General features: G+C 36.1%; 1 protein-coding gene across 1 annotated transcript in view; it reads right to left on the bottom strand.

Annotated features, from left to right (window-relative positions):
• Positions 1 to 23,069, bottom strand: part of MSH4 (mutS homolog 4) — a 77,530-nt gene extending 54,461 nt beyond the window's left edge. The window contains 9 exon segments of the mRNA XM_055341005.1: positions 2,144 to 2,211; positions 3,261 to 3,433; positions 8,300 to 8,473; positions 9,300 to 9,415; positions 12,239 to 12,349; positions 13,663 to 13,823; positions 19,119 to 19,301; positions 22,848 to 22,977; positions 22,980 to 23,069. Of these exon segments, the coding sequence (XP_055196980.1) occupies positions 2,144 to 2,211; positions 3,261 to 3,433; positions 8,300 to 8,473; positions 9,300 to 9,415; positions 12,239 to 12,349; positions 13,663 to 13,823; positions 19,119 to 19,301; positions 22,848 to 22,977; positions 22,980 to 23,069 (1,206 nt within the window).
• Between the last annotated feature and the right edge of the window lie 395 nt (positions 23,070 to 23,464).

Below are 23,464 nucleotides of genomic sequence, written 5' to 3'. Positions count from 1 at the left end.
GATATCTGGCATATTCCCAAATACTCGAAACTAAATAACACACTTCTAAATAATCCATGTCAAAGAAAAAATTAAAAAGGAAATTAGAAGGTATTTTTAACTCTTTTGAATGAAAAACACAACATATCAAGAACTATGAAATATAGCTAAAGCATTACTCAGAGGGAAATTTATAGCACTAGATGACTATATTAGAAAAGAAAAAAAGGAATGATCTCAGCTTCTACCTTCAAAACCCTGAAAAAGGAGACTAAACTAAGCACAGAGTAAGCAAAAGAAAGAAAAAGATAAAGGGGGTGGGGGGCAAACCGTAAAGTATTCTTAATTATAGAGAACTGAGGGTTACTGAAGGGGAGGTTGGTAGGGGATAGGTTAAATGGGTGATAAGGATTAAGGAGTACACTTGGTTGAGCACTGGGTTTTGTATGGAAGTGCTGAGTCACTACTTGAAACTAATATTACACTATATTAACTAACTAAAACTGAAACAAAAACTTGGAAGAAAATAAGCAAACAAGCATTCACTAAAAAAAAAAAAAAAAAAAAAAAAAAAAAAAAAAAGACTGATAAAAGCAGGTAGCCATGAAATGGAGAACGAGAAAAAAAAAAAGAAGAAATCAATTAAATATCAAAAATTGGTTTCTTGAAAAGACCAATAAAATTGATCATCTCTAGCCAGGATGACTAAGAAAAAAAAGAATAATCAATTATCAACATCAATAATAAAAGAGGTATATCACTACAAACTTTACAAATATAAAAAGGATAATAAGAAGGTCATTATGAACAATGTAATGCCAATAAATTCAACAAGTTGAGTGAAATGACAAATTCTTTGAAAGACACAATCTACTAAGGCTTATTCAATAAGAAACAGGTAACCTGAAGAGGTTGTATCTATTTAAGAAGTTGGAATTTATAGTCAAAAACCTTCCTAGAAAGAAAATTCCCAGGTTCTAAAGGCTTCATTTGTGAATTCTACCAAACATTTAAGGGAGAAATAACACCAGTTCTACACAAACTGGACTAAAAAGCTAAAGAGGAGGGAATACCTTCAAACTCACATTACGAACATAACTAATTTTGTCCGAGACGTCACTTATCAGTTGCTTTAGGCTACTTCCCACCTACATACATTGAATTATAAAGTATTTCAATTATTTAAGAAAACTTCTAGTTCTGTGTGTGTATACAACAGCCAAAGCTTTTCCATCCATCAGATGTTTTTATTATAAATGAAACTAAAGAGTGTTATCTCTATAATATAGAAAGACTTCTGAAACATAATTAGATTTCAATGGATTTGCAAAGTAATCAAATTTTAAATCAAACTCTACTGAGGTACAAAACTCCTTTCCATTTTAAGTATATAAGCAAAAATATGCATGTATTTCATTAAGGTAAATATTTTTTTAATTCACCTTAAAGAAAAAAAAAACCCATCTATCACTTTCTTTATAGGATGTCCCCATAAGCGCTAAGCAATTTTGAAAAATATCCAAAAACATTGTTTCACCTTAAAGTATAAGCTTATTTGAATGCTAATCAAACTTCACATAATGTTCACTTTTTTTCTTTTAATTTTTATTTATTTATGATAGTTACACAGAGGGGGAGGGGAGAGAGGAGAGAGAGAGAGAGAGAGAGAGAGAGAGAGAGAGAGAGGCAGAGGGAGAAGCAGGCTCCATGCACCGGGAGCCCGATGTGGGATTCGATCCCGGGTCTCCAGGATCGCGCCCTGGGCCAAAGGCAGGCGCTAAACCGCTGCACCACCCAGGGATCCCCACATAATGTTCACTTTTAAGAAGCACCCATAATCTTTGGATCTAACAAAGTTTTTATTTAGTTATTTATTAAGCAAATATTATAGTCTAAGTTTTTAAAAAATTATAAACTTTTTAAGCAAGTATTAGATTAATGAAAATATACCAATTCCTCAACTAAGAAACTTCATTTTTACTGTAACATAGAATAGGAAATTGGGGGAACAGTGTTTCCTTAAAAAAGGCATAAAAAATGTTCCAGATATTAATAATGAAGTAATTTACAAAATATTTTTATATTTTCCAACTGCTTTATCACATTAAGACAAGTTATATCATATAAAGTATAACAATATAACATATAATATATGCATACATACCGTGTCCTGCTTTGGAATTTGGACTAAAACAGAAAGAAGCTGCTCTGTATCAAGAAATCTTGATATAACTAAAACAAAAAAAATGTGCATTTAAACTTTGTGTTAGAGTTCAAAATATAAAATATGTAAAGTGTTATCCTTAAATAATAAAATAGAACAGTTCTACTGATAAACATTACTTATTTTAATCATCTTTATCTATCTTACATATGCCAGGAATAAGACAATGAATTCTGTCTTTTCTGAATTTTATTAGTTATAATCTATCTTCAAAATCTGACACTGTTGATCACTCTTTCCTTCTAAAACTATATTTCTCTGTTTTAGATGTTATTTTCTTCCCACCTTTTTGATGTGTAACTTTTTTCCCTCCATGTAGGGAGCCCAATGTGGGACTTGATCCTGGGATTCCAGGATCACAACATGAGCCTAAGGCAGACGCTCAACTGTATTACACAGAATGCCAGGTAGAAGTAAACCAAAAAGATGGTACTATGAACAAGAAAAGGATTACAATTAAAAATGTCCTCTTTGTGGGGCACCTGGCTCAGTGGAGGAGCATGCAACTCTTGATCAGGTTTTTGAGTTTGAGTCCCAAGTTGGGTGTAGACATTACTAAAAAAAAAATAATTTAAAAAAATTGCCTCAAAAAATATATATATCACCTCTTTGTAGCTTTCCCAATGCCTTCTAGATTCTCATGTACCACTTCAGTTTAGACTACCAGAACAGGTGGGATGGCTGGAAGACCGTAGGTATAAAAGACAGATTAAGCTGCTAGCAACCAGGAATTGGACTAGGAGCAGTGCATATCTACTGTTTTTCCACCTGTAGATTTAGAAGAGAACTGTACTATTATACAAGTGAACAAACAGCCAGGTGCCAAAGGCAATTCTCTTACCTCATGTGATGGGAGCTGAATTATGTCCCCCCAAAAGATTTTGAAGTTCTAAACCCTGATATCCGACCTTATTTGGAAATTGGATTTTTGCAGATGTAATCAAGTTAAGATAATGTTATCAGATGAGCCTTAATCCAATATGACTAGTATTCTTATAAAAAGACAATGTATTTTTTTAATAATTCGTATTCATAAAATTAGATGATATTCATTTACCTGACTGAAGTCCGAAAAAGAGTTCCTCATCTTGAAGTAGTTCTTGAACACAATCTAATCTCATGTTAATGGTTTCAATATCAACTAGAGGTTCTAATATATTAGAACGAAGTCTTCTACTTCCTCCAGGAGTCTTAGTATAATTTAAAACACCAAAGAGCGTATGATTATTCCTTTGAAAACACAAATTAGGAAAATTTCATTAAGTATACAAGGGAAATCCAAAAGAATTACCATTTCACTTTCTAAATAATCCTGTAATCTATAGTAGTGATTCTCAAACTTTAATGTGCATACAAATCACACACGCAATTCTGAGATGAGTTAAGTCTGAGATACGACCTGAGAATATATATTTAGAATATGCTCCCAAGTATGCTATCAATGAATAATGCCTTAATTAGCAAGGGATAGACAATATCTTCTAGCATTTACCTCATGACTTTTTTCATGAGAATATTCAGGCAAATATAAAATGTTCTGGTCCTTGGCATTCCCTCAATAACAGCAAGATATCAGTAATATATTCTTAAGGGGGAACAGAGCTTTCACATTGAAAAAAAAATGAGTTTTGTTTTTTTTTTTTTTTTAGACTTTATTTATTCATGAGAGAAGCAGAGACAAAGGCAGAGGGAGAAGCAGGCTCCATGCAGGGAGCCCGACATGGGACTTGATCCCAGGACTCCAGGATCACGCCCTGGGTCGAAGGCAGGCGCTAAACTGCTGAGCCACCCAGGGATCCCAAAAAATGAGTATTTAATAAAATCACTTTGTTCTTATTTAAGAAGTTAGAGAATTATAAATAAAAGAGAAAAAAATCATTTCAAATACAGAAAGTATTAAACAGGACCATACAGAGAAGGACCAGGAGGATTGCTTTAGTTGGTTGAGAAAGACCTGTATGTGCATTTCACAGTTTAATTCAAAAGGTATGCAAAGATGATGATGGGATGCAGATGATATTGACAACGATGGTGAGAATAGGAAACAGACATTGAACACTAAGTATGTCCCAGGCAATGTTCTAAGCACTTTACATATATAAACTTATTTAATTAAAATAACCACAGTGTGAGGTAGATGCTATATTTAACCACATTTTACAAGGGAAAGAACTGAAGTAATGAACTAATATGTCCAAAGTTTCCTAAATAACAAGAAGACAGTTATCAGTTAAAAAGGGCCAAGCAGGGGCAGCCCCGGTAGCTCAGTTTAGCACCGCCTTCGGCCCAGGGGATGATCCTGGAGACGGGGATCAAGTCCCACATCGGGCTCCCTGCATGGAGTCTACTTCTCCCTCTGCCTGTGTCTCTGCATCTCTCTGTCTTTCTGTGTGTCTCTCATGAATAATAGATAAAAATAAAATATTTTAAATACATAAATAAAAATAAAAAATATAAAAAGTCCTTATCTCCTTAAAAAAAAAGGGGGGGGTGGCGAGCAAGCAGAACAGTAATTTAAGCCATGGAAGCCTTTCTGGATCATGGTTGGTAGAACTTTGCAAGTGAAAGAAAATGGAGGGAGATGAAGAAGTTGACAGTGGCCAGGACACAGAAGTCCTTGGAGGCCATGGTAAAGATTCTGGATTCTATTCTAAATGTAATGGGAGCCACTGTAAGATTTTCAGCAGCAGAGTTCTAAGATCTGATTCCTAGTTTAAAAGGATCACAGTCTGCCCACTAGGTGAAAAATAGACTAAGTGTAGAAAAGTACAAAGGAGGCAGAGAAATAAGTTAGGGGCTACTATAGTAGTCTAGGCCAAAATTATGGAGATAATGGTTTCAGCTACAGCCTTGGAAATGATAAGTTGTGTCCAGAATCGGTATGTATACCAAAGATTGAATCAAGGGGATCTGCTAGTGGACTGAATCTGGGTTGAGAGAGGGTGGAAAACAAGAATGAGTCTTAGCCATCAGACTAGCAGCTTTTTGGTATATCAATTTATTTCTTTTTTTTAAATAAACTTTACCCCCAACACAGGGCTCAAACTCACAACCTTGAGACCAGGAGTAATATGCTCTACTGACTGAACCAGCCAGGTGCCCCTGGTATATCAAATTAAACAAATGTCCAGACAACTACTCAAATCAAGTCCTGTCCAGAGGCAAGGGTGGCGTCATTACAGGCATTTACTTTTTGAGAACTGGACTTCTGTAGGAACAAAGGAAGTGAGCAACACACCCAAACCTGCCGTTTGCTATAGAAATCAAAGGGTGAAACTGCTCTGAACAGGTGACAAGTCTACAGAAACGCTGGGGCTATTCAGATAGTTCAGCAGGTATAATACCCATCTTTTAACCTAATATGCTTTGGTTCAAGTCTGTGAAAAGACTTCTCATATACTCCTTTTCAACTATAAATGAACTCCTAGAGGTCAAATATCCTATTATTTAATATATAGCAGGAATTCAAGCAATATTTGACAATGATAATGATAAATAATGAGGAACTATGAAATGTGACAAAATATAAAACACTTTGTGATAATTACCAGCCTTGGTTATTGACTTTCTATGTTACTCTATGGTATTACAACATAGAAAGCAAATGACAGAGTAATTTTTCCAGATAATATTAATCCTTTTTAAGTAGCAAGAAGAAAAAATATTACTTATTCACTAAGCTGAAAGGGAATAATAACTCCAATTAACTACAAATTCTTTAATGTTGTAATTTTAGACCATCATTAGTCAATGGAACTGCAAAGGAACTGAGGCCACTATACTGATAGATAACAAAGTATTATATACAGTACTACTCTTACTTAAAGTAGTATCAACAGTACCTATACTTAAACTGCTCTTGATGGTTAGAGTATAAATAATTAGCAAAATTAGATAGCCTGTTTCTAAGTTTGCAACAGCAAATAATGTCTGGCAATTTTACATAATGGAAAGTGAAGCTAAGATAGGAATATACAAATAGAGATTTTTAAACAACTTTGGTTTCAAATTTGTACTGATAAAATTTGTTAATCATTTTAAGCTTATCCCTTTCATTGATATCTAATGTTATATTTAATTACCAAAAGATGATATATAACTTCTCTAAGCTTGCTTACTCCCAACTTGCATTTTACCAATGAGTAAATAAACTAAATAGCTTCAGTTTCCTTGCACATACCATGTTGTTATATTGAAAATCCTGCTTTCAAGATTTGATTTTTCTTTTTTTGTAATTTTTATTTATTTATAATAGTCACACAGGGAGAGAGAGAGAGAGAGGCAGAGACACAGGCAGAGGGAGAAGCAGGCTCCATGCACCGGGAGCCCGACGTGGGATTCGATCCCGGGTCTCCAGAATCACGCCCTGGGCCAAAGGCAGGCGCCAAACCACTGCGCCATCCAGGGATCCCCTCAAGATTTGATTTTTCATGGTCTCACTACCTTTTCTACTTCATCTGGATAACTTCTATTCATATTTCAAAACTTGCACCCCAGGTTTTTATCTCCTCTAGACAGCCTTTCCTTTACCCTTAACCCAAGCCCAATCAACTCTCTTTCTGCTATTGATCCCATCATTTTTATGCAAATGTTATCACCAAACTTAGTACATGTTAATAATACTGTCTATGTGTCTCCTCCTCTAAACTGTAATTCATCAAGGAGAAAAACCATGGCTCATTAATTCTCCATACCAAACAAAATCCACATTAATGCCTCACCATCACCATGTTGACTGCATTATTTTCTACTAACATTTTAATTCTAGTTTAAGTACCCCACTATGAAATCTATAAACACCGTGTGTGTCTGTCTGTGCCTCTCTCTCCCTCTTTTTTCTCTGTCTCACGCTCACCATCAATATTCCTGGTACTCTACCTAAATTAATAATAAACCCATAAAACCAGCAATCTAGTCATACACCACAGACCAAATTGATTTAAGTATTTTTACCTTTTCAAATAACATAGCCACTTAAATTTCCTGTACTTGATGCTTTTAAAGCTGGTGATTCCAATTTTGTGGTAATCTGGATACAATATCTTCTTATTGTGGTAAAACACACATAACATAAATTTACCATTTTAAGCACACAATTCAGTGTTGTTAGATACACCTGCAATATTATACAACCACTGCCACTACCCATTTCCAGAACTTTTTCAATATCCCAAGCAGAAACTCTGAATCCACCAAACAGTAACTACCCACTGTCTGCTGTTCTATGTATGTCTCTGATAATTTTTGTCTACTTTCTGTCTCTATAAATTTGTCTAGTATAAATATCTAAGTGGAATTATAAAATATTTTTCCTTTTGAGTTTGGCTTATTCCATATATCTCAGGGCATATATTAGAATTTCACTCATTTTTAAGGTTAAATGATATTCTGTTAGTCACTATGTGTATACCCTATTTTGTTTATCTAGTCAGCACTCATGAATAGACATCTGGTTTATTTCCACCTTTTGGCTACTGTGAATAATGTTGCTATGAACATTTGCGTGCAAGTATCTCTTTGAGTCTCTGCTTTCAATTCTTTTTGGTATATACCTAGAAGCAGAGTGCCAAATCATATGGTAATTCTATGTTTAACTTTTTTTGAGGAATCATCATACTGTTTCCCAAAATACTGTGCCAATTTACATTTGCATAATAAACGTACCAGGGTTCCAATTTCTCCACATCTTTGCCAACACTTATTTTCCGCTTATTTGATAATAACCACCTTCATAAGTGTGTAGTAGTAATTGTGGTTTTGACTTACATTTCCCTAATGACTAGTGATGCTTATTATCTTCTCCTATGCTTGTTGGTCATTTGTATATTTCTTTGGAGAAATGTCCATTCAATCCTTTGCTGGATTTGAAATGGATTGTTTGTTTTTTGTTGTTCCACACAAGTATCTTTTTAAAATATGACTTTAGTGAAACATCTGAGCAGTTCAGGAACAATGGTACAATGACTAAAGGTCTGTTTATTCAATATTTCTACATCAAACAATTTAAAGAAATGTAAAGTAGCCATTCATAGAAAAATAGGACATAATAAAATACATTTTTTACACTTCATAAGAAAAAAAATTAGATGATCTTACCTACAGTCTTGATTATTAATTAGTAATTCAAGGTTCTGGGCTGATGATGAATCTATCATGGCTGTCTGTTCACTACCCTGGAAACAAATCTTCAGCGATTTTGGTGCATAAACTGAATTTTGAATAAATTCAACATATTTTAATAAAGCTGCAACAGCTGCAAGGCAGTAATACCTGTAAGGTGACCAATGACACATCACTATAAATGTTTAGAATAAATAAAAACTATTGCTATGCAAGGAAACATTTATTTCACCTCATTATTAGGAAAATTATAAATATTTGCATAGCATTGCTTAAATTCAAACGGAAAAAGCACACCAAGTGCTCTTTATTTTTGAAAGCTAGCTACATAACTTCTAAAACATAAAAGTTGATAGCTTTCTGAAGTCTGACACTTAAGGACTCCAATAAAGAATTGTGTTAGAAGACAATTTTCAATGGTAATTTGTGTCAATGTACCGTTCTAAGAATTCAAATAATATTGAAAAGGTCTGACAGACTTAGGAGGTTCCTAGGTATAGAAAACTGTGTTATGGTCCTGGTAAGCATAGTCACTGTGATTAACAAAATAAACAACTAGTCCAACCTGGTACAATAAAGTATCTATTTCATACTTTCTAAAACATATCCTTTCTTAAAGTATCATTCCCTGTCTTAGCTGAATCTCTTAGGAGTACAGGCATGAAGTTACAGGGCCACAGCTCTGTGTTTCACATTTCTAGGTTACTGTAGCTACTTGAGCAATTCACTCCAAAGTAAAATGAGCAGCAACCATAATACAACAGATTATGTCCAATTTGGAAAAATGCTATATAAATTAAGCTGGCAGAATATTCCATGCATGTGAATTTTAGTTAACTATATCACTATTTCACTGAGTGTGTATTATGAGCCAGGCACTTTTCTAGAGATACAGCAGAGAACAAAACAGACAAAAGACCTTGCCCTCATGGAACTCACACTACAGATGTATTACTTTCCTTACATCATAACTTACTTGGACTGGACTTCCATTAGGACAGTGCTGAATTCTGTTATGCATAACTGTTCAATGTACTCTAGTCCTTTTGTTTCATTGAAGTATTTCCTTTGGATAGTAGTAAAATTAACATTCTGAAAGAAGTTTTAATTTCAAAATAAATTTTAAGTTTCATGCACTTGCCCAAAATTGCTTTCTTAAACACATGCAGGTACATGGGTAGATGGCTTCAATATCATATAAAGTTTATTTTTTATTATTTATTGTTTTCCAGAGTTAAATAGGATATTTTCTTAATGATTTATAAGAAGAGAATGATTATCTGTTTTGCTAAGTGAATTAGTAGATTGGTTGAGCCAATAAATAGGATGAGTGAAATTAGTATAGGAGCTGAAGTTCGTCCTTTTTGTTTATTGATAGTTAATATTTGCTTTGATGTTAGTTGAATTAGTCATTGTTGGATGGAGATGAGATGATTATTGATTAGACGGTTAGGTGAGTGAAACAATACTTGGAAATATAACGATTAAGATTACAATAGAGAGTCTATAGCAGTCTACAGCTCTTATTAGACCATATTCACATGATATTTAAATGAATATGGCAGGTATGATAATAAAAAATAAACATGACCATCTTTGCTTTCAACTAATTTTATTTTACAGCAACATCACTACCCAGATTTTACATTTGGTCTTACATATTCTATCATAATTGAGATAGAGTACATTCTTTCAATGTATTAGTTGCAGAGGAAGAAAACATCAATTCCAGCTACCAAATCTATGAGACGCTATATACATGAGGTAAATTTATTTAGAAGAAAAGAATGGAACTTTTTTAAAAGAGTACAGAAAAAAAAGCATGAAGTTATAGAGTAAAAGGTTTACCTACTCTGAATAAAAAGAGTACATAAGAAAAGATAACACTGGACTACGAAAGAGTTATAAGAAAAAAAACTCATGAGGAGATAGGGAATTTGTTATGCACCAAGATTGTTTTAGGTTAACTCAATCTCCACAGTAACTCTATGACATAAGTCTTGTATTAACTACAATTTCCTTACAAGTAAAATTCCAAAAAGTCAAGTAGCTTTTCTAACATCATACATTTAATATGTGCCAGAGGTGAGACTTGAATTTAGATTTCTCTGACTACAAAGCCCTTTCACTAAATAGTGCTGCTCTTTTAATGAAGGTTTTTTTTTATGGTAAGTATGGTAATATGATAATAATAGTAACACTGGTTTTTCCCTATATGACTTTTTCCCTATAAGACTTTTACTCCAAATACTTCGATAGCTCTGTTTCTCACTTCCTTTTAGGACTTTGCCCAAAAGTAACCTTATCAATGAGGTCATTTGTCTAATTAAATACCAATTCTCTAGAAGGAAATTATTTTCCCTATTTTATAGATTAAAAAAAAACTAAAGTAACTTAACTTGCACAAGACCACTTAGAATCAAGATCTGAAACAAGCAGTCTGACTCCTGTATTCTTAAGTACCATGCCACACTGCCCTACATCTCAAGTGAAGCAGATAGATGCTGTTTTTGCCTTTGAAGGACTCATCTATTTTACATTCCATGTGGTTTTGGTAGAACTGTCCATTACAGTGCTTTGTGCCCCACAGAAAGCAAAAGACCAGGGATTAATTAATCATATTGCTTCTAAAAAAAAAAATCATATTGCTTCTACCCTGAGAAATAGTGATTAGTCTTAACATGTAGAAATACGAACAAAGCAAGGCCCATCGGGGTTCTTCCCTAGAATTTATATGTGGATTGGATACTGGAAGAAAGAATGTATTTTTCCTCTGAATTAACTAAACTGAGATGATATTAATCTGTAGCCATCATAATCATCTTAAACCTCACAGAAGTAATCTACCTAACAATTAAAAAAAAAAAAAGATGGGGATGGGGATGAGAGTAGGGATAAGATTTATCCAACCATTTGGCTTCTCAGTTACATAAACCAATAAATTTTTCTTTTTTTCTTTTTTTTTAACTTAAAACATAAAAAAGGCAGTATATAAGAGACCTGTATAATAGAAACAGATTGACAATAAGGGCCATGTCTAGCAAAAGTCAAAGGCAGCTGACCTACAAAGGATCTCTAAGAGCACGACAATAAATCTTGTATGATTGCAGATGCTGAATATATTAAGACTAAAGAACTATAAAGAATATACTAAGAATAAAGAATAAAGAATCATTGGATTTTAAATCTCAGCTTGATGTCAAATGTGTTAAAGATAAGGCTACAAACATAAGATAGTACATTCTGAGAATAATTTGCACTCTTCAGGCGTTATTCCAACTGCAATGCTTCCTACTTGGTTCAGAACTACAGCCCCCATTCCACAAACATTTGCTAAAGGAAAGAAATAAACTGCATGTTGGAAAACCTCTCACTTACAGGGACTGCATCCATAAGATAAAGTTCCAGGGCACTTACTTGGCACAGTCCCACAGGTGGAGGCTTAGAGCAGTAGGCTAACTACATGCTACATGCTACCAGGGGAAGCTGAAACAATTCTGTACTATAGATCAAATTCTCTAAAATAAAAAGCACTTGCTGATAGTGCTATCCCCTAGAATACGAACTTCGATTTCAACTAGTCTGGCAGCACAATAACTAGTTTCCACACAGCTATACCTAAGGGAATCTATTTTTTCTCTAAGGGTCTGCCTTGAGTATACTCTGAGAAGCCTCCTTTATTATCTGAAACAGTTTCCCTTTTGTTTAAAGCAGGGCAAGGATACCAAATCAAGTAAGTGGATGCCCTGTCATTTTTATTTTATGTATTAATAGTCCATTAGCTTAGGACTTGTATTTAATCAGTACTTTAGGATAAGTATAAAGTCATTCACGTTATTTTTCTCTAGAATGCTATTACAGAATGGATTTTAAATCAAGATTTGAATGTTACTATTGAGAATAAAAATCACTTACCTTGAAATTTTCTGTGATCAGAGTAAACAACTTAGTTGAATTCCCCACAGCACAAGCAGTATTTGACATTATTATTTCCAAAGGTGATAAAATTTTGAGTTTAGTGATCACCTAAAATCATTTGAATAAATAATTTCTTAAATGTAAGCTTAGGATTCTCTAAAACCAAGCAAGTCGCATATTTTTCTGAGAGGTAAGTACTTAAAATTAATTCACAGATACACAAAATTACAACTGTTCTAATTATATGTCAGTTAAAAATATTTTTAATAATGATATATTAAACATATTCTACATGTATATATAAAGATATATATCATATATATAAAATATCATAAACATAGGTTATATTTTACCTCAAAATTATTTGTAACAGCTTTAAGATCAAAAATTAATTGGAACTTATCAGATACATATTCCTAAAACAAGATGTTTTAAAATAAAATCTATTTGGTATCTTGTCCATCTCCATAAAAAAAAATACATTCAATACTATGACTATGATGATTCAATCAATATGATCACACTGGTATAGCTTAAAAGTTGAACAGTATAGAAACAGAGATGAGAACACATATTTTACAACTTATTCTTTTCACAGTATAACTGCATTTTTTATAAGTATCCCAGACACAGAAATTCTTAGCCAATTTGCCAAATATTTCTGTTTTTAAAAAAGCTTTTTTCCTATTTTTTAAAAACTGCATAAAAATGTGAAATACCCAGAGATAAAGTTAGCATGCAGTACTAGTATCATGTAGGTTGTCAGGTATGTTAAAAAAAATTAATTATTAGATAGGAAAAGTAACTATGTACTGAGAAACCATAAAAAGGAATTAGAAAAAAGGAAAAAAACAATAAAATGCTAAAAATAACATAGTATATATTTTTAATAATAGAAATTGGGTCAAATAACTTTTTAGAATACAGAGATTAGAAGATTACCTCCATTTTTGTAATTGACAAAAATTCCCATGACAATAGGCCAGTGGCCCAAATTAACGCTAAGTGATAGACAGTAAAAGCAAGAAGATGTTAAATTATGACTGTCCTAAAAGACCAGGTTCCCTGAACTCTGGAAAATAAAATTCTAATACTGTTCAGTAGAAACAACCCTTTGGCAATAGCATTATTAATATATAATCTTTGGAATGAGTCCAAGAATTATTAATTTGAAAATGTTAATTTTAGAAACTAACAGTAATCTGAAATATTCATATTAACAGCAAAGCATATTATTTTTAGGACAAAATACATTCAAAAAATTAAAATCCAATGTAAAACAATTTTAATTCAGAGCAGCCTACATTGGTGCAATTGTGATTAATCTTTATTCCACAAAAAAGTAAACTAATTAGGAAAGCAGTGACTTGAAAATCCACATAGTGCTCACTCAATCATTTTCTAAGAGTATAAATACTTACCTTTGCATATGTTGTGTTATCTGCAAACTGAGATAATATAATTTGCGGGCTTCTTAAATCAATACTTGCCATTCCGATTTCACCTCTGGCATGTCCTCTACCTTCTACAACAGCTACGATAACTGATGGGGAGTGTGTTGAAACTGCAGATGATGATGTAGCTGTTAAAATTTTTTAAAAAAGAAAATGTATAAACATTAATAACAGTATGTTTTCACATTTTCTTATAAGATCTCAAAACACCAAGTTTAGGACATGACTCTCAATATCCAAGGAAATAATCTTTTTTCTTCATCAAAAAAAAAAAAAAAAAACCTTTTCATATCCAGACCAAATAAAAATGTTAATTCTCAAAGTATTTTGCCAAAACTTCACCTCAAAATTAGAAATAATTTACACATTGTCCTATTTTGCATTTTATTGGAATGGAGTTATAAAGGAACACTGAATTTGGGATCAGAAAGCCTAGATTATTTATCCTTCTCTATCATCTAAAAGCTGTATCAATTTGAGTAAATTACTCATAATAAATAATCAAAAATCACAAAATGTAGTGACTGCCCTGCCTAATTCAATGGGATTATATGCATTTTATAAAGAATAAAATATTATAACTATAAACTCCAATTAGATGTAATTATATGTGTAATGTTGGTTACTTTTTTAATGTGCCAAGAATGTTCTAAATTCTTTATTTGAATTCATTTAATTGTCACAATTCTAGGGGGCCTTGGGTGGTTCAGTCAGCTAAGAGTCTGCCTTCAACTCAGGTCATGATCCCAAGGTCCTGGGATCAAGCCCCACATCAGGCTTTTTGCTCAATGGGGAGTCTGCTTCTCCCTCTCCCTCTGCCTGCTGCTCTGCCTACTTGTGTTCTCTCTCTCTGTCAAATAAATAAACCTTTTAAAAAATTGTCACAATTTTATCATATATATATCGTTATTTACTCCATTTACCTATAAGGAGATTGAAGCATGGATGGTACTAGTAAAGTCAGACTTTGCACACGGGCAGCCTGAGTCCAGATCTGCTCCTCCTAACCTTTACATATTATTACTGATTTTGAGATCTATACCCGTAAGTTGTTTAACCTTTACAAAACTAACCATTTATTCATCTTTAAAGTGGAAATACCAAACCTTTTTCACAAAGTTGTTGTAAGAATTATATGCAATAATATAGATGGGGTTTTTGTAAAGTATATGAAATTATTTATATATGAGACATTATTCATGGATGAAAAAAATAACAGACTAAAAATATGTAAAATGTTATTGTCCAAAAGCAAACATAATTTTTATTCCCTTTTCAATCTTTCAACAGAACCCATTTCCTCTCATTTTTCTCCTTGACCTAGATTTTTTTTCTACTCTTCTAATACCTACAAAATTATACACTTACGTAATCTTAGTAGTCAATTTAAGAGTTCATTTTAAAATTTATTATGTTGGGATCCCTGGGTGGCGCAGCGGTTTGGCGCCTGCCTTTGGCCCAGGGCGCAATCCTGGAGACCCGGGATCGAATCCCACGTCCTCCCTCTGCCTCTCTCTCTCTCTCTGTGACTATCATAAATAAAGAAAAAAAAATTTTTTTAAATAAAATAAAAATTTATTATGTCTAGATCTATAAAGTCTCTTGGCCATAAAAGCCATCTTATTTATACATTATAACTGAGTTTATATTAGATCTATGAAGTCAGTTTAAGTTCTGCAATAGAGTAAGACCTTTCTATTTTTAATTGGAAAATAAATACCAAGTTCCAGTGGAAATTCAGTACACTCAGAAGACATCTCCATTAAACTTCTAAAGGAACACTTATACTGTTATCTCTGTTGTAAGTAATGATATAATGAGCATCCTAGTGCCTAAAGCTTCTTTGTGGGTCTATTATTTCCTTAAAGTGGATCCTTAGAAGTCAATTACTGGAACAAAGGAAAACCACCATCTGTTAAGGATCTCATATATATTGCCAAATTTCTTTCAGAATTCTACCAATTTTTTTGAAGCTTATTTAAGTAATCTCTACATCCAACATGGGGTACAAACCCATGATGAGGTTAAGAGACACATGTCTATTCACTGAGCTAGCCAGGTGCCCATATACCAAGTCTATTTTTTCCAATTTTTGATACCATCAGCAGTATATGGGAAAAACCAATTTTATTGTATGTTTACCCTTACTGCCTTCTGAAATATATTATTATTACTGAGTAATTTAAAGTACTGACACTTAAATTCGTATTTTTGAAAATTACTATCAAATTTGAACATAACTTAGTATATGCATTTGTTTTCTATATTTCCTTTTGAGATGTTTATGTCTTTTTATATAGGTTTTTACTAAATCTTAATTTTTCCATCTGTTTATAAAAATTTTGTAAATCAATGAAAATGATTTGTAATTGCTACCAATCTTGATCTGATATCTTAAACACTTCTGCTTTTGTACGATCTTTTTCCTTTATAATTTCTTCCATTGCTTTTCTGCCATGAAACTTCTCTTTCACTGAGCTACTTGATATGCATTGCTATTCTAATTTAAGCTGTTTTGTTCACTTTGATCTTTTGTAGAGAACTCTGAGCAATACCTTTAGTTGTCCACCACATCTGGAATGAAGTAGTACGGTACCAGAAGTACAGATTTAGACTCATTCATACGTAGTTGGTAATCCTCTAGCTGGATAGTCAGGGACTTGGAAGAAATAAGGGTGGAACTGAGTAACAAGAAAAACTAGGGAAAAAGTATGCAGATGGACCCTCTCTGAATGGGCATAAACTTTGAAAATATTTGTGTCTCATGCAAATGCCCACTAAACGGCATCTACTATAGAGGAGACCCTTGATAATCAGGTAGACAAAAATGATACACTCTGTGGATGTCAATTAGCTTCTTTTCTCAACACCCCCAGGCATCTTTAATAGGCCTAAGAATAAAGCAGCCATGGTGGCAAGGATATGCATGGGCTCAACATCATGAACTTCCTCTTACCAAGGCCAACCTGGTCAATCACACTGTGGGTACCTAACCTGCCAAAAGCAGAGATGAACATTAAATGCCCCATATAGCACCACTTCGAAGGGAGACGGAAGACTAACCTTTGCCTGGCAAATCTGCACCCTCTGCCATTTAATAGGCTCAATTTCACTTTCTCCAAGGAAATCTATACCCCAGACTTGGGAGATGAGTCCTGAAAAAGTATTGCTTTTTCATACTTGCTTCCAAGTATGATCCCTTGGGCCCCTCCTCAGCTATAAGGTAAGCTATAAGCTTTCTTGTATCCTATAGTGATTCTTTTATCATAGTTTAGTAATCCTTTATATTAAACCTCCCTTGTTTAAATCACTATATAGTTCTACCTTCCAATTAGATCCATACTGCTATAGTCTCTGCCTTCATGGAGTTTACAGCACAGCAAAGAGGAAAGACAATTAAAATACCAATATTATTAGTAAAATGCAAAGTGAAATGGGAGCACGTAGCAGCGAGACTCAACCTAGACTTGCAGGATAACAGAAAGCTTTCTGAAAGGAGTGACACTTAAGCTTAGTCTTGGGGAATAAATAAGAGCTGACTGTATGAAGAGGGGAAGAAAGAATTCCTAAGCATAGGAAATACCATGTACAAAGGCCTGAGGGTAAAAGTTTAGAAGTCAAAAATTTTTTGAATATATATCATATAGGGCAGTCCAGGTGGCTCAGTGGTTTAGCGCCACCTTCAGCCCAGGGTGTGATCCTGGAGACCCAGGATGGAGTCTCACATCAAGCTCCCTGCATGGAGCCTGCTTCTCCCTCTGCCTGTGTCTCTGCCTCCCTCTCTTTCTCTCTATGTCTCTCATGAATAAATAAAATCTTTAAAAATATATATATATGTGCATGACATATATATCATATAAACACTAACCTAAAGAAAAGGAATAGCTATATTAATAGCAAATTTTAAGGCAAAAAGTTTATTTAGAGATGAAGAGAGTCATTTCATACTACAATAAAACAATGCTAAATTTTTAGGCTCCTATAAAATCGCTTCAAAATAAGCAAAACAAAAGATTAATAGAACTACTTAGAGAAATAGACAGGTCCACAATAATAATGGGAGATCTTAATATATCTCTACAAAAAGTCTCTAGTCATACAGACTTCAACAACATGATTAAAGAAATGACCTAATAGGGTACCTAGCTGGCTCAGTGGATAGAGACTGTGACTCTTAATCTCAGAGTGATGAGTTTAAGTCCCACACTGGGTGTAGAGTTTATTAAAAAAAAAAAAAAAAAAAGGGATCCCTGGGTGGCGCAGCAGTTTGGCGCCTGCCTTTGGCCCAGGGCGCGATCCTGGAGACCCGGGATCGAATCCCACATCGGGCTCCCGGTGCATGGAGCCTGCTTCTCCCTCTGCCTGTGTCTCTGCCTCTCTCTCTCTGTGTGTGACTATCATAAATAAATAAAAAAAATTAAAAAAAGACCTAATAGACATATATAAAACACAACTGTAAGATATTTATAAGTGAAGACAGAACAGTTACCAGAAATGTATAAAATGAAGAACTTCTGTTCATCAAAAAAAAATCATAAAAAAGGAGAAAGACAAGCCACAAACCTAGAGAAGATATACACAATATATGTACTCATCAGAATATATATTCAGAACATGTATTCTAAATATAAAGAATTCTACAAATCCAGAAAAATAATCCAAAGAAAAATAGTAAAATACATCAACTCATTTCAAAGAAAGAAAGAAAGAAAGAAAGAAAGCAAGCTATATAGTCAAAAAGCACACAAAAGATACTCAACCTCATTAATAACCATGAAAACGCAAAATCAGGCTACAGTTAGTATCTTACAACTGTTATGGTGGTAAATATTAGGGAGTTTGACAATACCAAATATTGGAGAGGATGTAGATCAACAAGAACTCTCATACGTTGCTAGTAATAATATATACTGGTAGAAGTACTTAGAAAAACAATAGATCATTATTATCTTGTAAATGTATACATTCACATATTTTGTATCCAAGAAATTCCACTGCATGTACCTTAGAGAATACTTACACATGAAGACCTATTTCATCCATTTTCCCAAGAAAATCTAGTAGATTTAGATAAAAACCAAAATTTAAGTATAAAAAAAAAACCCTGCACAATAGTACTATCAGGATCAACTTCCGGATTTAAATAAATATCATTTATAAAAGGGAGAGTTTCCTCCTTTTTTCTTTTGTCAAAATAGTAAAATAATGTAGACCTGCACTTATTAACAAAAAATATCAGAAACTATGTAGCATTAACTTAACCTCAAATTATGGATATGGGTAAAATGAGGTATTTTTCTTTCAGTCATCTGTATCAGCTACAATTACCTTCAAATGAACTTAACTACCCTAATTAATAATTTACAAACCTTAAAATTTTCAAAAGGTCATCTAGGTCAACATTCCACTCATTCTCATTTTACCTGAATATCCCATTTGTGGTGTCCAACTTTTATAACCTGATCTCTGAGGATTCCCAGCAAACAATGGTGTTTTTAGTATTTGAGGATAATTACTATCTCGTGCAGAAGATGAGCTTGTACCAAAAGTAATATCTGATGCAAATGTGTTTTCTGCATTAGATCTTTTGTTTCCAAAGTATGAACCTAAATTCAGAAAATTAAATATGAGTTACTAAAGATTCAGAATTATGCAATAATGTTTTTAATCACTGTAATTTATATCATGTTCACTTTCTATAAAACTTTATCTGATGACTTTTAAAAACACAGCAAATTATGACAAATTTAATGGCATTGTTGATAAATAAACTTGTACTAAAATATAAGGAAAAGTGCTTGTTAACATGCTTCTACAAGCTGAGACTACTCTTGGTAGAATCATAAACTAGCTCCTAACCTTTAAATATACCACGTAGGTTTACTTTGTATAGCAATTACAAGAACTCTTTTCCTCGTTTAACTTGATGAAACTCCCTCCTTCCATGCAAATGGTATAAAAAAGAGTTTTAGATTCACTTGGATTCATTTCCTTATTTAGGCACTTTCCTATTGACATATTACCTATTTTACAGAATTGTCATAAAATTAGAAAGAATATACATAAACAGCCTAGATTAGTGTCCTGGCAAATAAACATTCTTAAAAATATATATTGGGACTCTTCTCCTATTCCCCTTCACTTCCATGACAACTCTGATTCTCCTTAAACCATTTGCTTTTAGTTCACTTTGCCCGATTCTTTTTCCTGTCTGACTCTGAACTGTTGGCTTCCTAGGGTTCCACACTTTTTCACCTTTTTTCTCAAATTAGCATTATACATCTTTCTGGGCATCTCATTTATTATATTGGTTTCTATTAATATCTACTTCTAGTCATCTATACCCCTCATATATAGCCCTAACTTCTCAAACTGTAAAGCACAGTTTGGCAAACTTTTTAATAAAGGGCTGGATGGTAAATTTTAGGCTTTGTGGGCCATATCGTCTGTCATAATTATTCAACTCAGACACTATGTTGAGAAAGCAGCCACAGACGATAGTACATGAATAAGCAGCATGGCTGTGGTTCAATAAAACTTTACGTCCAGACACTGAAATCAGAATTTCACATAATTGCCACATGTCGCAAAACATTCTTTTACTTTTTCAGCCCTTTAAAAATGCAAGAACCATTCTTAAGTCTGTACCTGTGTTGTTTAATATAGTAGCTACCGACCACACGAGACTATTGAAGTTAAATTAAAAAATAACGAAAATTAAAAATTCTGTTCACCACACTAGCTACATCTTAAATGCTCAAAAGCCACGTTTGGCTGATGGCTACCATATTAGCGCAGATATGAAATATTTCTATCATCACAGAAAATCCTACCAGTGTGGCTCCAGGTCCTTAAATCTATCTTTTGGATGTAAGCTTTTAGATTTCTCTCCAAAACTTTTAAATGTTCAAAAATGAACTCATCTTTCCCTCAAAACTTATTACCAGTACTGGCCTACTATTGTCAGTTAAGTTTTAAAGTCAGGAATCATTCTTAACTCTTTAATCAATCCTCACACCCAATTAGAAGTCTAGTTAAAAAAAAAAATTTTAATACCACTAAAATTTCCCTCCATCTCCACTCCTATTAGCCCATTTTAAGCGCATTATCCTCTTCAGGCCTGCAAGTCTCTCAATTGTTCTCCTTGATTCTAGTGTTATGCCTCTCTAATCCATTCTTCCCATCATCACCAGTGATCTTTTCCGAAAAAGAAATTTTCTTTCTCACCGTTCCTCAGTGTCTCCCCATACCCATCATGAGATAAAATCAAACTCCTTTATTCAGGTACCAGCAGGAACTGGATGACAGATTCAAACTAAAGATACTCCAGGAAGTCTGATAAAGATTTGCAGGGGATCCCTGGGTGGCGCAGCGGTTTGGCGCCTGCCTTTGGCCCAGGGCGCGATCCTGGAGACCCGGGATCGAATCCCACGTCGGGCTCCCGGTGCATGGACCCTGCTTCTCCCTCTGCCTGTGTCTCTGCCTCTCTCTCTCTCCTCCTGTGACTATCATAAATAAATAAAAATCTAAAAAAAATTAAAAAAAAAGATTTGCAAAGGTGTGGACTGGGTGTAAGGATATCATTGTAAAGAAGGTGTATAGAACCAGGACAGTGTGCTCCATTATGTAGACATAAAGGTACAACGGAAGAGAGTGGTTACCAGGAACTAGGGACAGAAAGGGTTGTTTTCTTGTTCTCAGGTTACTTTTAGACTCTAAGCTCCTTCTGGAAACTTACTCATCTTACTCGCCCTCCAATTTCCTTGACCTTCCTTTAACTGCATCTTCTCTTCTTCCTTCCAACCTCAAACAGAGGAGTAACTTCCAAACCTGAATTTCTCCTAAGTTTCTCTTCTTAATCCAAGATCCATATACTCAATTGCCTCAGCGTGACCCCATGGATATCCTAGAGGTTCTTCACATTGAATGTGTCCGTACACAACTCATTTTCCCTCTAAAAGTTGCCTCTCTTACAAAACCCACTTTATCTGGAAATAGTACTACCAACCGGCCAGTCACCAAAGCCAGAATTTGATGCAATAATTCACACATAAAACAATGAGAGCCTATAATGGTACAGACACAAGGGGAAAATAATTATTTAAAAGATAAAGATGGGCAGCCTGGGTGAGGCTCAGCGGTTGAGTGCTGCCTTCAGCCCAGGGCCTGATCCTGGAGACCCAGCATCGAGTCCCACATCCGGCTCCCTGCATGGAGCCTGCTTCTCCCTCTGTGTCTCTGCGTCTCTGCGTGTGTGTGTGTGTGTGTGTGTCTCATGAATAAGAAAAAAATAAAATAAAAATAAATAAAAATAAAATAAAATAAATAAAATAAAAAGATGGGGGACACCCAGGTGGCTCAGAGGTTTAGCCCGCCTTCAGCCCAGGGTGTGATCCTGGAGACCCGGGATCGAGTCCCGCGTCGGGCTCCCCGCACGGAGCCTGCCTCTGTCCCTCTCTCTGTGTCTCATGAATAAATAAATAAAATCCTTAAAAATAAAAACAATAAAAGATAAAGATAGGACTTCTTAACCGGCTGGCTGTTGTGAGTTAATGTTGAAGTCTTAGAGGTCTCTAAGACTCAGGCGACGCGGTGGTGAAGGAAAAGAACCCGGTTGAGGGACTGGAGGGCTGGATTCACTCGTTCCGTAACCAGGTGCGCACCGGCCTCCCGCGACGGGTCTGAGGAGAGCGCGAAGTAGGAATCTGGCGCCTGGGGGTCAGAGCGCCGGTCACAACCCCCAAGTGGCCTAGAGAAAGAAACTCATCTCTAAGGCCAAACCGCAACTTGGGAAGGGCTACAGGCGCGCAGGGCAGGTCTCTGGAGGCTAAGAGAGGAACAGGGCGGAGCAGCGTTCGGGAAGCCCGGAGCCGCGGGAACAGCGAGGACACGGGCGACCTGGAAGCCAACGGCGGCGCGGCCCGTCACCTCCTCGCCCCGCGCCGCGCGTGGGCACAGGGGCGCGTCCCCGGCCCGGAGTCCCAACTCCAAGGAGCCAGCCGAGCCGCGCGGGAGGACGGAGGCCTGACGTACGTTCAGGGGCCGAGAGGCGCGCTCACGCGTCCTGCCGCCCCCGCCGCCCGCCCCTCCCCCCGCCCCCCGCCGCCCGCCCCCGCCGCCCGCCCGGAACAACCCCCCCCCGCGCTCCTCGCCTTGCGCTGGCTGCGGGCGACACGGGCCGGGGCCGCGGGAGCTGCTGCTCGGGCCCGGGGGCGAGGACGAGGACCAGGCCCGCGCGCAGGGGCGGCTCCGAGGGGTCTCCCGGCGCCCACCGCGCCACCGTCGGGGCCAGCTCCCGGGGGCCCCGCGCCGCCCAGGGCCGGGGAAGCCGCGGGGCCCGACGGCGAGGCTGAGGAGCCCTCGGGCCTCAGCATCCGCACCAAGCTGCCCGGGCAGAGGCCCGACATGTCGGAGCGCGCCCGCGAGCCCTCGCCCGAGCCCTCGCCCTCAGCGGCCGCGCGGGCGTCGCCGCGAAAGGGCGGGAACGCAGTGCGCAGCCGCAGAGCCGGCAGAGCCCGGCGCGCAGGCGCAGCGGGGGCCAGCGTCGCCCCGCCCCCCGCCCGGGCCCCGCCCCCTGCCCCCCGCCCGGGCCCCGCCCCTCACAGCCCGCACCCCCGCGGCAGTCAGCTGTCATCTGACATCGCTCTCCTCAATCTCCAAGGTCACCTGAGTGGAATTCTTCAGAGCCCATCAAGGACCATCCAACGTGGTACACCAGTTATTCCCACAGCACTGTATTTTACCAAAAGTGTTTGGTGCTTTTAGTATT

The sequence above is a fragment of the Nyctereutes procyonoides genome, unplaced genomic scaffold (assembly GCF_905146905.1).
Source record: "Nyctereutes procyonoides isolate TBG_1078 unplaced genomic scaffold, NYPRO_anot_genome, whole genome shotgun sequence".
Lineage (NCBI taxonomy): Eukaryota > Metazoa > Chordata > Mammalia > Carnivora > Canidae > Nyctereutes > Nyctereutes procyonoides.
The sequence above is the reverse complement of the archived record's forward strand: the minus strand, read 5'-3'. Positions and strand labels throughout refer to the sequence as shown.